This window comes from Ailuropoda melanoleuca, chromosome 8 (assembly GCF_002007445.2).
Source record: "Ailuropoda melanoleuca isolate Jingjing chromosome 8, ASM200744v2, whole genome shotgun sequence".
Taxonomy (NCBI): domain Eukaryota; kingdom Metazoa; phylum Chordata; class Mammalia; order Carnivora; family Ursidae; genus Ailuropoda; species Ailuropoda melanoleuca.
The window spans coordinates 85,927,670-85,941,552 of NC_048225.1; the positions used below are offsets into that span (position 1 = coordinate 85,927,670).

The window sequence follows — 13,883 nt, forward strand, 5'->3', positions numbered from 1 at the left end:
AATCTTTAAAAAAAAATCTCCAAGACTGATAAGTAAAAAAAAAAAAAAAAAAGTTGCCAGACTATCCATTATGATTCTATTTATACCATATAAAAACTATATAATATTTTTGACAATTATCATATATTAACAAATATTATATAAATTTATATAAGTGTGTGTGTGTGTGTATATATATGTAGATATGCCTGAAAAATTGGGGAAGAACACAAAAGGAATGGTCTACAGTGATTACCTAGGAGGAGTGGGACTTGGGGAAAAAGAAAATGTTTACTTTCATAATTTTCTGAATTGTTTGAAACTTTTCACTATATATATAGATTTCTTCTATTTTTTTATTTAAAGATTTTATTTATTTATTTGAGAGACAGAGATAGTGACAGAAATAGCAAGAGAGAGCACAAGCAGGGGAAGAGGGACAGAGGGAGAGGGAGAAGCAGGCTCCCCACTGAACAGAGAGCCCGATCTGGGGCTCGATCCCAGGACCCTGGGATCATGACCTGAGCGGAAGGCAGATGCTTAACCGACTGAGCCACCCGGGGGCCCCTGGTACTTCTATTTTTAAAATGTTAATATGGGTTATCTGCCTAATTAGGTTATGGTCTATTTAATTGTTTTCTTTCTACTTCTACAACTTTTTAAAAAACCTAATAAAAGATATTTGGGAAAACATAGCAGTATGAGAAAACATGAATGTTTCTTTTTATACCCTTCTATGAGCACATGAGCATATAATACTTTCAAAATTTTTTAAAAACCTAGCTAACAGTCAGCACTCAACTACTCCAACAAAAACATCCTCTCATTTCCTTTCTTAGGCAGGAAACCCCAGAATATAAGGATCAGATGAGAACTCTCATGTCTCTAAAACAATTGTTTGACTGATGGCTTTCTTCCTCCCAATATCAAGTCAATCTAATAATAATTAATTAAAAGGTCAAGCTTAATTATAAATAAAGCAAAACTGAGGGGGAAAATATAATTATCAATGTGTGAATTATAATATACATGCTCCGCTATATGTAACATGTGACTTAACAAAATAAACTGAGGATAATATTTATGTGCATATCCACAAAGCAGTCGGTGCACAGTGATTGTTAATAGTAATACCGCCATCATTATTGAAGCTACCATCTATTAGCTTCTTCCTACGGGTCTAATACTGAACTCGATACTTCCCATATATTAGCATATTTAATTCTCCCAGCAACCCAATGGCATTCCTGGTTACTGATTATTTTCTAGAATAATATACAATTATTAACACATGGAGAAAATTTTAAGGTGGCAAATAGTAACTGAAACCTATATGCAACTGAGTCTAGATTTATAGCATGTACTCCTAAATATTTTATAGGTTTTTTATAAGGTATCTCTAGCAGAAATAAACCATAAAGTGGCTCCTGAATAGCCTTCGTGCCACTTGTTCCAAAAGTTGCTCCTTCCCGTGAATCCTTCCTCACGCATACCAGATGCACGTGAATCCGAAAGGCACGCCTTCCTTCTGCGGAAAGCCTGTCTTGTGTTCTGTCATCTCGCAAACTGTTAGATTCTTACCTGTCCAGCAGCAGCTCTAGCACTTCTTTAGTGGAGGCAAAGCCTCTGTACGTTGACAGGAAGATGCTGATATAGGTAAAGTCATTGTCCCCAAAAGCCGTCAGCAGGTTCTCCACCAGCTTCTCCAAGGTGCCAGCTTTTATGGTCCTGATCTTACAGGTTTCATACTGACTGACTGTATGTCCTGGAGGCAGCTGGTCCCCTTCAACCTGTACAAGAAATTCATGATTATGATCAGGCGAAATGACTCCCCAAAGTAAAACCGAAAACATTGTAACAGTTGAAACACAGCCTGTCACGTTTTCCCTGCTCTTATTTCATTTCTCTACGAGCCACGTACAGCGATTCTCTCCCCTATGAGTGTAGTGGAGTGAGGTGGTTGGGGGGGGGGGGTTACTTTACTTCATGGTGGTTACACTTGCTTCTACTTAATCCCCTGTCAAGAACTGGTTGCTGGCCTAAATAGGCCAAGGATGTTTTCCGTGACCCCAGAATCAAGCTCAGCAAAAGTTTAATTGATCATTTCCTTTGTATTGTTTCATGGCGAGTGGTCAAACTCATTCCCAAAGACAGCTCCTGCAGCGGTGTGCCGCAGCTGACGCCAACTGGCTTTGAAGAGGTGACTTAGATTTTTCGGATTTGTGTGAGCCAGCTGACACCACGTCACTAGGCTGAAAGACCAGCCTTGGTAGGGGTATGATCTCCACGGAAATCTCTGGAGATCTGACCATGGTCTGATACTCTTCAGCCCATAAGAAGCAACAGCCCTCCTGATTCAATATCAACAGCAATCAACAGAACTGACCAAGAAGTGGCCGGACCAAGGAGCCCTGGGCTCATCTCTGGGGAGTAATGGAGAGGGTGGGTGGGTGTATGACCCCTGCCTCCTGGAGACTTGCGATGAACAAGAAAAGACGTGGGCTCCCGAGAAGTAGCTATCACATGAGAACGACACTGTGGATGGTATTGGAAGGTATAACTGCACCTTGGGAGACATAAAACCTAACAACAGATCATTGGTAAGATATGCAAAGCTTAAAATGGAGTTTGAGGGAAGAGAATTAAACTGAAGAAAAACAGGAATGTGCCTTACCTCCTGCAGTAAATCTCTGCCTCACAAATTCTACAGAGATGCAATTTTCAGCTTAACTTGTCCTTCACAGGCACGAAGATGACCTACCGAGAGGACCTTTTTCTAAAGCAAATAATCATTGTCAGGGAGGCAAACAATGGCCAGGCAATTTTTCTCAATGGTAAGTTTGAACTGTTGCATATCAGATTTTCCTAAATTGAAATAGCCAGATGGGTGAAAATCGAGGAAGAAGAGCAAAGAAGAGAGAACGGATCTCTAAATGATGACCCTACGCTCACCAAGCCGCTTATTTGCTTTTTCTTCACCTGGCCTGTCAGATATTCAACCGTTGGAAGGAAGTTGGCTGGCAAGACTGCTTCCAGTAAGACCAAAGTGGTGGCAATCACTTTCAGAAAAAGGTGAGGGTAGCTCAATGTCATGATGTCTAAACACTAAGGGGAATGAATAGTAAGACTCCACCTTCCATGGTGGATGACTTTATTTTTACTCGAAGGATACTTTTACTTTACTAAGGGGAGGGATCTGGTTCAGGCAAAATACCAAACATTTCTGTAGGCCTCTTTGGCCTGTTGACTCAGATCACGGCCTAATAACTGTCCTTTATCACTCTATATGTAGTTTTAAGGAAGGCCTAATAGTATGGGTCTGTCCTCCCAGGAGTGTCAATCCACTTTAAGCAGAAACAATAAATGGAAAGGATATATGGCTTCAAAGTCTAATTACTTTTTTTTACTAGTTAGTAAGTGTTGCCCTACGTGGGTCCTGTAAACACAAGTTCTAAAACAAAAGGTCCTGTGGCCAAGTTTGGGAACTCCAGAGTAAAACAAAGTCAAATACATTTCTTTACTGCAGAATTTGTCCTTAACAAGCTAACGTGTTACGAAACTCTACGAGAAAGATCTGATACATGATCCTTCCAAATGGACTTCCCTTTATTCTCACAGCATCTTGCAGACCATCAGAATGAACCTTTGGAAAACGTTAGCTTCGTAATTTACTGTGATGCATTTAAACCATATTTCACTTTGGCTGCTTTTCACTTAATAAAAAAAAAAAAAAGACATGATAAAATACAATGTTAATTTTTATCTTCCAACATCCCTATCTGTTTGACCGCTTTCTTAATACCAAAAAGTAGGGATGTTTTCTATGTTTTACATTGTCACTTCAAAAGATCTGGTTCCAGAAAAATGATCAGCGAGATAATAGTAAAAAGTAGTTAAAAAACATGCTTCGATGTCACATGTTAACAACAGCAATGAAAGGAATGGCTTCTCATTCTCGAGGGATATTCACGCTGTAATTCTAAATCAGGCTTCCTTACCTTGTGACACTGTTCCCTTACCAAACAATCTTGTAATTTGAGGATTCTTATTTTACTCACCAGGCAAACTCTCCTTTAAATCTTTTCTTATTGAAAGTAAAAACAACTTAAAAGAACTAATTTTTCCCTGAGCACTGATGTAGCCAAAAATTCAAATGCGGAGAAAAATACTTGTCAAAGGACCTGATGAAGGGGGTCCCCTTTCCTGCCAGAAAGCAGATTTGGCAGGAAGCCAAGGCTCTCCCTTGGGAATGGAGTCCTGCTACTCATTAACCCAGTTGCTTCCTTTGGTCCTCCTTTTCCTCCGGAAAAAAAAAAAAAAAATCAAATCTCTCTATGCATGCCTGCTCCCCATGCCTCCCTGTGATGGTTTTTGTTCCTCAGTGTTTGCATCTGTATATTAGGAAGAACCATGTCTGAGCTGACAGAAGCTCAAAAGATACTTTGATTATGTGGATGTTAAGAACTATTCTCTAAGTGCAATGAGTGAGCATGAATGACAGTATCAAATGCAGTACGGGAACGGTTCAGGGGCCTACAATCACTCTCACAAAAATCCGCACACAATGCACGTTCAGGTGTCCGAGCACGCGCATCATGTCACGTTCTGCACATTTGCCGAGCACCCTAATATCAACCTGCGAGAGCAGGGGGAAGGTTTTTGAAGAGGAGTTCTTATTTACCAACACTCAAATGGAGTACATTTTTGTGAAACAAAAACTTGGAAATTATCTGCTCATTCCTGGAATTACACTGAAATAAAATTACACAAAAGTGAAACAGAAAACCTAATTCTGCCGTATGGTTCACACTGGAGAAGCTAGAATTTTCGTTTAATTTTTGCAGCAAAATATTCACTAGCTGCAGAACCCTTTGAAGAGACTTTAGGATATGTTTTTGTGTGTAATACCTCAATACCTTTGAATTCTAGTTTAAAAGGAAAGTGGGGGAGGCAGGGGGAGAGCCTTGACAGACAAGTGTTTAATAACCCAGACTCGGAGAGCGATACATGGAGGGCTGAGCCTGCCCTCTGGGTTAGCACGCTAACAGGAAACAGCTCAATCTGGATTTAATCAGAGACCATCGTTTTACTGACAAGATCATGATACTGAGGCCACAAAAATGTTTCAGGATTTTTTTTTTATGGTTGGGGGGGTGGGGACAGCAATCACTCTGCCATTAGAATTTGGCATTTTCTGAGAGAACACGTCTGACTCCTATGGGGTAAATATCTAAAACTCTGCCCGACTGTCCTAGCTGAGGAATTTCCATCATTATCCATTTTGGCACGAGGAGGACGGGAGAAAAACAACGTGGAGGATGAAATGTGCCATATTTCAATCCTGTTTCCAGTCATGGAGAAAGACACTCTTTCACCTTCTGAAAACATACAACTGTTAACAACTTGGGTGTTTCTAACTTGGAAAAAAAAAATGTCCTTCAATCAAAATAATACTTCAGCCATCTGATACTTTAATAGGGGACATGCTAAGTAAACAACCTCATTAAACCGGAGACAGTACAAAGTCCTTCTCCAAGCCATGCTCAACGTTCAGTACATCAGTTCTGGGGCATGTTGGCCTCAGCAGGAATGTCAACAGTGAGTCCTTTCCAGTCATAACTCTCGAGCAAAATCTAAAACCCACATCCAGGGTTTTATAGACTTTAAGAAAGTACACACTGCTAGCTCTCCATTCAGCCCAGAACACCAAGAGAATGTGTAAAATTCCCTTTTCAAAGAAACGCACCATCCAGCCAGACAACATGCCATGAGATGCTGCACGAACACGCTCTGGCCATCTGTCTAGACTGCCCAGATATGTACAGACGAAACATCCTTGCCATGCAAAGGAAAGCATGCATGTAGGTAATGGCACACCACACAGTGTCATGGCAAGGCCGGTACACGTGAGTATCGTCAGCTACACACACATAAGCCATACAGAGATGTAAGGCACCGTCTGTACAAAACCCTGGGGCAAGTGATGTCAAGCTCAGTGTGAGCTTCTGCACTGTGTGAACTACTTTGGGTGTGAACTCACTTTTTCGCTAGGTTAAGGTTGCCAGGATGCTCAGTTAAATTTTAATTTCAGATAACTAATGAATAATAGGATACTTGGCGGGGGAGCATAAGCATGTCCTCTGTAGTATTTAGGATCGACTCATACTAAAATGTTGAATTTCAAATTCAACCTGGCATCCTGTCGTTTTATCTTTGTTCAGGAAGGCTAAGCTAAGTGCATACAAAGAGTACAGCATGGATCTCTCTTTTATTCATTCAGCCACACAGGAACTAACCGTACTATGTGCCAGGCACTGTGCAAGAGAGACATAAAGGTAAAGAGCATGCAGTTCTGACACCCAGGTTGCTGGGTCTAGTGGAGGAAACAGATACAAAGAAACCATTATGATGCAAAGTGAGTTAAAAAAAAAAAAAGAAGGGAGCAGAGATCGATATCCAGATTATCATGGAAGAACCAGGAGGGGCCCAGCCTAGAGGTGGCATCGGAAAAGACATCCCAAGTAGGGGATGCTTGCACTGGGTTTTAAGTTATGAGTAGGCGTTAACAACGTTGGGGAGGATGTAGCAAAGACACCAGCACAAACAAAGGCATTAAGAAAAGAGGTGTGACCGCAAAGTGGGGGGGATGCAGGGATGATGACACAGTGCTTATAGGAGCAATATAACCAAAGGAATGGACAGCTTGGCTAGAGAGTCAGCAGGGAACTACCTGGCCATGGAGGCCACTGGTCAAATCCTAAAAAGTTTAGATGCCATTTCTTATAGTTTCAAGCGCGGTCAGAGAAATCACAGCATGGAGGACAGAGCTGACGGGAAGTTTTTAAAGTTGAGAAAATCAGTAAGAAAGATGTAGATACTGCAGGTGAGCAACTGTAAGGGCCTTAACTTGCGAAACGATGTCAAGGGTTGGGGGGGGCATATTTAGGGGGTACTCAGGAATTGTCAAGACTGGCTGAAGAGTTGGATGCAGAAAGTGAAGTTGAGGGAAAGGAACCAGGAATATTTCCCTGATTTCTAGTGTGGATGACTGGGACGATAACAGTGCCACCCACATGAAAGAAAATTGAGGAAGCAAAGCCAGATTTTTATGGGGCAGAAGTACTGAATTCCACCTTAGAAACATAGAACTTGAAGTATCTTTGGGATTTTCCAATAGTACAGTCCAACAGGCAGTTAGAATCTCAAAGCTGGGGACAGGGGTCTAAAATGGAAATAGGCAGGCATTACGTCAATTAAAACGGCTTCATTGTCCCAGGCGGACTGTGTGGAACAGGAAGAAGAGAGGACTAAGGATGGCATGGGAAAGAAGCCCTAAATTCAGAAGGTCCCAAGAGCAGAGACTGCAAGCCCTAGAAGAAGCACCTGCACGTGGGGCAGAATGACACATCGCCTCATCTCCGGCAGCATTTCTGGGTAGAGAACTCAGAAGTCTTCACTGCCAGATTTGTACACATGCCAACATAACCTTCCATCTAATTATGCAAACACACAAGGTCCAGCCAGTGGTGTGCTGGATCCGGCATGCCCTGCTTGCAAGAGCCAACTGCGCACGCTCCTTCTCAGTTCTGTGTTCAATGGCATCGCATTGGTGCTGGGAATTCGGTCGTCGTGGAAAGATTCGCACCACAGAAATTGGCAGATGGGGTACAAATGGGGGCACTGGTTCTGGAGAGTGGATTGATCAGCATGCCATTGCCCAGGAGTCCCTCCCAGATGACGTCAATGGTAAATGCAGGAGAGACCTTCACACTGGTGGAACATTTTTCTCTATCTGTGTCCACTCTGGTTAAGCGAGCTATGTTGTCACTGTGATCTCTGACCTCAGGAAAGGTAGAAATTCTGCCTCTGAGCTAAGAAAAAAGTAGATATGTGAAGGACGAAGACATAGAGGAGTACGTCCATGACACATGAATGTGCTCGAAAAACAAGGACAAGATCCCCAGAGTTGACTTTACTTGAAGCCACATGTCACAATGTGGTCTGGCTTCTATGATGAGGACCCTTCCTCCTCAGGAAAATGCTAAGAGAGCTGTAATAACAAACAAAGGCCGTTGTTTTATCACACAGAAATCCCAGCTCCCGCCACCATCCTGTCTCAGCAGGGCTCCTTAGATCCCCCCTTCAGAGTCCAGGAACTCTCCTGGGGGAAACAGGAAGTTGTGTTTTCCAGCGCCTAAAAACAGTAGTCCTTCTGGCTGTGAAGCCGCTCAGTCCAATGCGAACCCATCACAGACTCCATCTTCCCAGATGCAAATCCCTGTGTCTGACACTCTGCTCCTCTTGGAAGGGTTCCAAAGTCTTGAGGCAGATTCAAAAATTAAATGGATGTCAGGGAGTTGGCTACATTTTGCAAAAAGATAATTTCACTTTTATGTGCTACTTTTGTGCTTAAAACTCAGAAAGCTAATGACTGAGATGTTCTGGATTAACCTGGGCTCCATCCCCATTTCTGAGGCCAAGTTACTAGGGAGCCCAGGACAATAACTTAAGGCCTCAATGTCTTGCCCAACTATGTTATAAAATTTCAAAATCACATGTTACTTTGAGAAGTTCAAGGATTTAGAGCTGCATGAGGGGAGGGAGGCCGGAACTAAAACAGTCTGCTGCATTTACCAAATCCCATCACAAAGCGTCACAGACACTTTAGGATCCAGAATAAACTTCCAAAATGTGTAATTCTCGCTTTTCTCTCTTGTTCAGAGCTTCAAATGCCCAAGGTCATCACATCCTGAGGTCACAGGTTCACAGGTGTCCTGGCTTTCTGGAACTCATTCTGTTTCTGCACGGCCCAGCCAACCTCTGTCTGGAAAGGTCAGTAGGGCGTAGTGAGCTTCCGTGTGACCTAATATTCTCTGTGAATGAAGTCTGCTATGAATGGAAAAGCTTCTCCACAGCCCAGAAGCTTTCCCATTCCCCCATAAATCCCACAGACAGTTCCATGGGGCTTTATCTCCTTCTCAGACTTAAAGGGCTCCTTCACCAATCCTTGGGACGGGAGGGGAGGGGATGACTAGCAGGGGGTGGCGACTGCCTGATGTTCCCAAACATAGTCCTTAGTTTGAGTCTTATTCTAAGTACCACATTAATGAATCCCTTCTCCTCCCTATGGGATTAGTTCAGTCTTAAGCAAAGTAAACATTTCGTTCCCACTATTATTATCCCCTTTATAATGATAAAGCATAAAAATCAAAGCCCCGTTATCAAAATGCCAGTAAATCATTACTCCCCTGGATTTCAGAATTCAAGTAATGACAGTCTAACTTGCTTCTTCTTCCCTCCAAAAAGAAATCTTTATGAAGTCTATGTGGACTTATAAATTCAAAGGTAAAGTTTAACTTTACTGTTCCCACAAAGCTCTGGAACACAGAGCCCCTGGCAAGTAACTCTAGTCCTCAGAGCTACGTTTGACACAGGTAATATTCCCAGGTCATGGATTTGTAGAAATGGCTACCTACAGAGCCAGCAGGTATCTTTCAACGTATCGGGTGATCAAATCAAGGGCAAGGTGGGAAGAACAATTTAGTTTATCTTGAGTACATCTCTCTGAAAGATATACTGAAATAAACTGCTTTTTTCCTCAGGAGATTTTCCTCCTCGTAATCTGCAAATCAATTCTAAGAAAACCATACTCATGCCCTACATGAAAAGGAATAAAAGAGAGGGTTAATAGATATTTATTGAGCACTTTTGGGTCAGATGCTCAATCTTTACAATGATCTTCCGGTGAAGGAATTATTCTCATTTTACTAAAGGAACCTAAGGTTTGGAGAGGTGAGGGGTCTGGCACAGTTACCCAGCCCATTAGCATAATGGACAGGGTCCGGATATAAAACCAGCACTGTCTTTCTATATAGCATGTTGTGTTAAAACACAAAGCAACACGTATTGGGTATTCCAGCTCCATATTGGTACACCCAAGACCATCAGAACTGTCAATAGCCCAGAATCTCCACACTTCAGACAACTGTTGTAAGAAAGAGATAAAATGAGGTAACAGATCTGAAGACATGTTGAACAGTTACAAGAACTACTCAGGATCCTACAGATGAAAGAAAATATTGTATGTTATACAAAAATCCTCTTTCCAATTTTTCCCCCAACCCCAATTACTTTCACCAAAAGTTGGGTCTTACTGCATCAAGTGTTCTGTAGTAGGACGTGTCCTACCTCCTGACACTGACTGAAATCTTCAACAGCTAAGGGGGGGAAATATTGTTTTAGTGCTAACACCCTCTCTGGAGGAAAAAAAAAAATCCCCCTCATTATTTCAGTTTCTTAAACGAGCAAATTAACCCTAGGAAAGACAAATGACTTTACCCAAGGGCTCAAAAGAAGCCAGGAAAACAATGTCAGTAAGCTGTGTCATCAGCTACAGGACAACACAGCACAAGAACCCATGCGGAACACTCATGTTCTTCTCTGAGTCCAGATTATTAGTTAATTTTCCTACCTGCTAGGTTTATAAATCTCTCCAGCCAACAGGTAATTTCCTTCTATCTTTAGAAAGAAAGGAAAATGAAAGCAGGATGACAATATGGTTGACTGTGGGATTTAGCCAGAGTAGTGGCAGGTTTGTAAATGCTGACACTTAATAAAAATAAAGGAGAAGGTAGAGTATAGAAAGGACCAATAGCTGGCAAAAACATGGATCCAGTTTCTCAAACGAACAGAAACTGAAAAAGCAACCATTCTGTTCAATAGATTTAATATGTCAAAAATATATGTAAAAAGACAGGCATGTCAATCATAAAGAAAATATTTATCTTCCTAATAATATGCTCATCATTCCCATGGGTCATGACCCATTCTTGATATCAAGTCAGTGAAAACAGTATTAAAAGAACTTCCATTGTGCAAAGAACCCAAATGAGGTGCTAAGGGAATCTATAAAGGAAATAAAGGGCAATATTCTTTAAAAACCTAATAGTGGAGACTATATAATATGAATGTGAATCTTCTCACTTAATGGCATGGAAGGAAAGGGATGTACAGAACTTAAGACTAGGGCGTATTTTTATTGAATAATGCCAGGTAAATAATAGGGGCCTTACAGTGACAATTTCAGAAAAAGACCTCTTGAGTCAAAGGTAAGGAAGAAACACCGGGGGGAGGGGGGGGCGGATCCCATGGAACTAGATTCTGTTTCTAGTTCCAGTTCAATTAATCATCAAATACTTGTCAGTGCCTTCTATTTCTCTTGGCAGTAGGCTAGAATAACTCTTTTTAACTTCATTGTGTTTGATAGTTCCTAAATACACCTGAGTGGATTCATTCATTCAACAAGTATTTGTTGAGTCCCTACTATGTGGCTGCTGGAAGCCAGACGTAAAAACAGAGAACCAGACAGACAAGATGTCAACTCACACAGAAAAACCCACCTCCCCTCCAAATGAAGGGNTCCAGTTCAATTAATCATCAAATACTTGTCAGTGCCTTCTATTTCTCTTGGCAGTAGGCTAGAATAACTCTTTTTAACTTCATTGTGTTTGATAGTTCCTAAATACACCTGAGTGGATTCATTCATTCAACAAGTATTTGTTGAGTCCCTACTATGTGGCTGCTGGAAGCCAGACGTAAAAACAGAGAACCAGACAGACAAGATGTCAACTCACGCAGAAAAACCCACCTCCCCTCCAAATGAAGGAGAAGAAAGTGATTTATGAGCCATCACCAACTGAACCTGGGCTTGCTCTAACGGAGTCCAACCCCTAGCGTCAGGGTCTTCAAGTTACCTGATCCTGAGAGTTTTATGCTGCTCCATTAGAAATGCCATAGAGAGATATGGTTGATTTCATTATCACATAAAAATAGAAGCTCTGAATACAGAGAAAGCAACTCTTTCTAATCAATACTATATATATATATATAGTATATATATATATATACACACACACATATATATACACACTATATACTATATATATAAGCTTACTACATATAGTAACTAATACATACATATTAATATATAGTAACTAATATATAGTAACTAATATATAATATATATAGTAACTAATATATATATTTACATACTTATAAACTTATATACATAGAAGTTTACTATACACAGTAATTGCAGGTGGAACCATTGACCAAATTGAAGTAAATATATAGAATCCTTGGCCATAGCTTCTCTGTGACACCCCCAGCAGTGCTATGGTAATACACCAATAAACTGTCCTATTCATTTGTATAGGTCAAATCAGTTTTACTTTCAAGCCCAAAGATACTACTCCATTTCACAAAGATAATAAATCAGACAATATGTTCAGAAAGGGTTCTAAAGTTTTAGTCACAGTAGTGTGAGTTTCTGGATATAAAATACCTTAAGATTTTTTTGTGTGTGAATAATGTCACTGAGAACAATGTTCACTTGGGGATTTATTTCTCTGTTTCATTGAACACACTAAACAGTTTCAAAAGAATCACTTGGAGTGCTGGCAAAATCACTGATTCCTGAGCCCATATTTGCAGAGACTCTGATGAGCAGATCTAGAAGAAAGCCGAGGGATCTGCATTTTAGCCAGCATCCCAAGTGATTCTAAATGCAGAAGATTCCTTGATTACCCTTTGAGGAATCCTGTGCTTGACAATGCTAAAAGAGAGACGAGTAAGTTCTACTGATGAGATAAAGGAAAAGCTGATTCATAGAAGCTTAGACAAAGCCATGTGATTTCTCTTAGTCTCAGGGTCCTCATCTGTCAACTGGGAATAATGTTACCTTTACCTTCTTAACTCACCCTGATGCTATGAGGATGATTCAAAAAAATTGTGGGATGCACTTTGAACAGCTTGAGATAAAAGAGCTATATAATAACCCAAGCTTTTAACACTCATGTCAATGACCTGGGATGCCTTCAAGCAAACCATGTGATCTTTCTGACGTGTTTAGCTCTGAAATTCAATGGGCTTTCCTACACGAAGGGAAGGTACTAAGACCAGCCTGTAGATTTTACTTCTGCCCTCAGTACTCTTCCGCCTGGTTGTCAATTGAGGAAAACGCTCCCGCACTTACCCTGCAGTAACCCTATGGAACTGGCACCACTGATTCCCTCCTGGCACTCTCTGCCTCTTGAGTTTATGAACATCCCTTTCTCAACAACAGAAACCAATAATTCTAAGCACTTTTTATGTATCCCATAATAACCTTACAAAGAAGATACATTTATTATCCCCATTTTACAGATATTTTACAGACAACAGAGGCCAAGAAAGGCTAAGTGACTTCTCCCAGGGCACACAGCTAAAAAGTGGCCAGAGTCAGGAGTAAATCGAGGTGGTCTGGACCCAGAGTCACACTTTACCAGAATTCTAGCTCATCTTCCTCAAGGCTCTCCTTTGATACTACAAGTTGATCACTGGTTCCTTGTCCTTCACTTACCATCGATATGGAAACACTTCTAATATCCAGCCTCTTCTTAGTCTGCATCCTCTTTCTAGCCATCCCATACATATATCCCACAGTTCTGCCTAACACAAGTATATTAGTTTCCAGACTTTTATCTTGAGTTCTTACTTTCCTTCAAACTTTTCTTCTTCTGGATAATCAATAAGGAACTCTAGTTAGTCAAAGGTGCGAGTCACAAACCTGCCAATCATCCCTGTCTCCACCTTATCTCCCCCTCAACTCCACAATCCAACCTGTCCCATTCCCTAAACGGCTCCCCATTCTATGCGTCTTCCTCATGGTCTTGCCTCAATTTAGACCTCATTTTTTAATTGGGTAGGTGTAACAAGCACTGAACAACGCTCGCTTGCCTCCAGTCTTGCCAAAATGCTCTTTCTATAGAAAAGCACAAATGCTACTTTTAGAATAAAGTCCAAGTACTCACTAAAGCCAAACATGCCTTTCCTATGATTCAGCAATTCCATTCCTAGGTACATTC

The 13,883-nt window shown here is 41.1% G+C and overlaps 1 protein-coding gene across 3 annotated transcripts in view; it reads right to left on the reverse strand.

Annotated features, from left to right (window-relative positions):
- The window catches only part of RGL1 (ral guanine nucleotide dissociation stimulator like 1), a 265,812-nt gene that overhangs the window by 80,531 nt on the left and 171,398 nt on the right, over window positions 1-13,883 (reverse strand). For all 3 annotated transcript variants that reach the window (XM_019804492.2, XM_002923877.4, XM_011230614.3), the window contains one exon: window positions 1,561-1,769. In XM_019804492.2, the coding sequence (XP_019660051.1) occupies window positions 1,561-1,769 (209 nt within the window). The remainder of the gene's footprint in view (window positions 1-1,560; window positions 1,770-13,883) is intronic.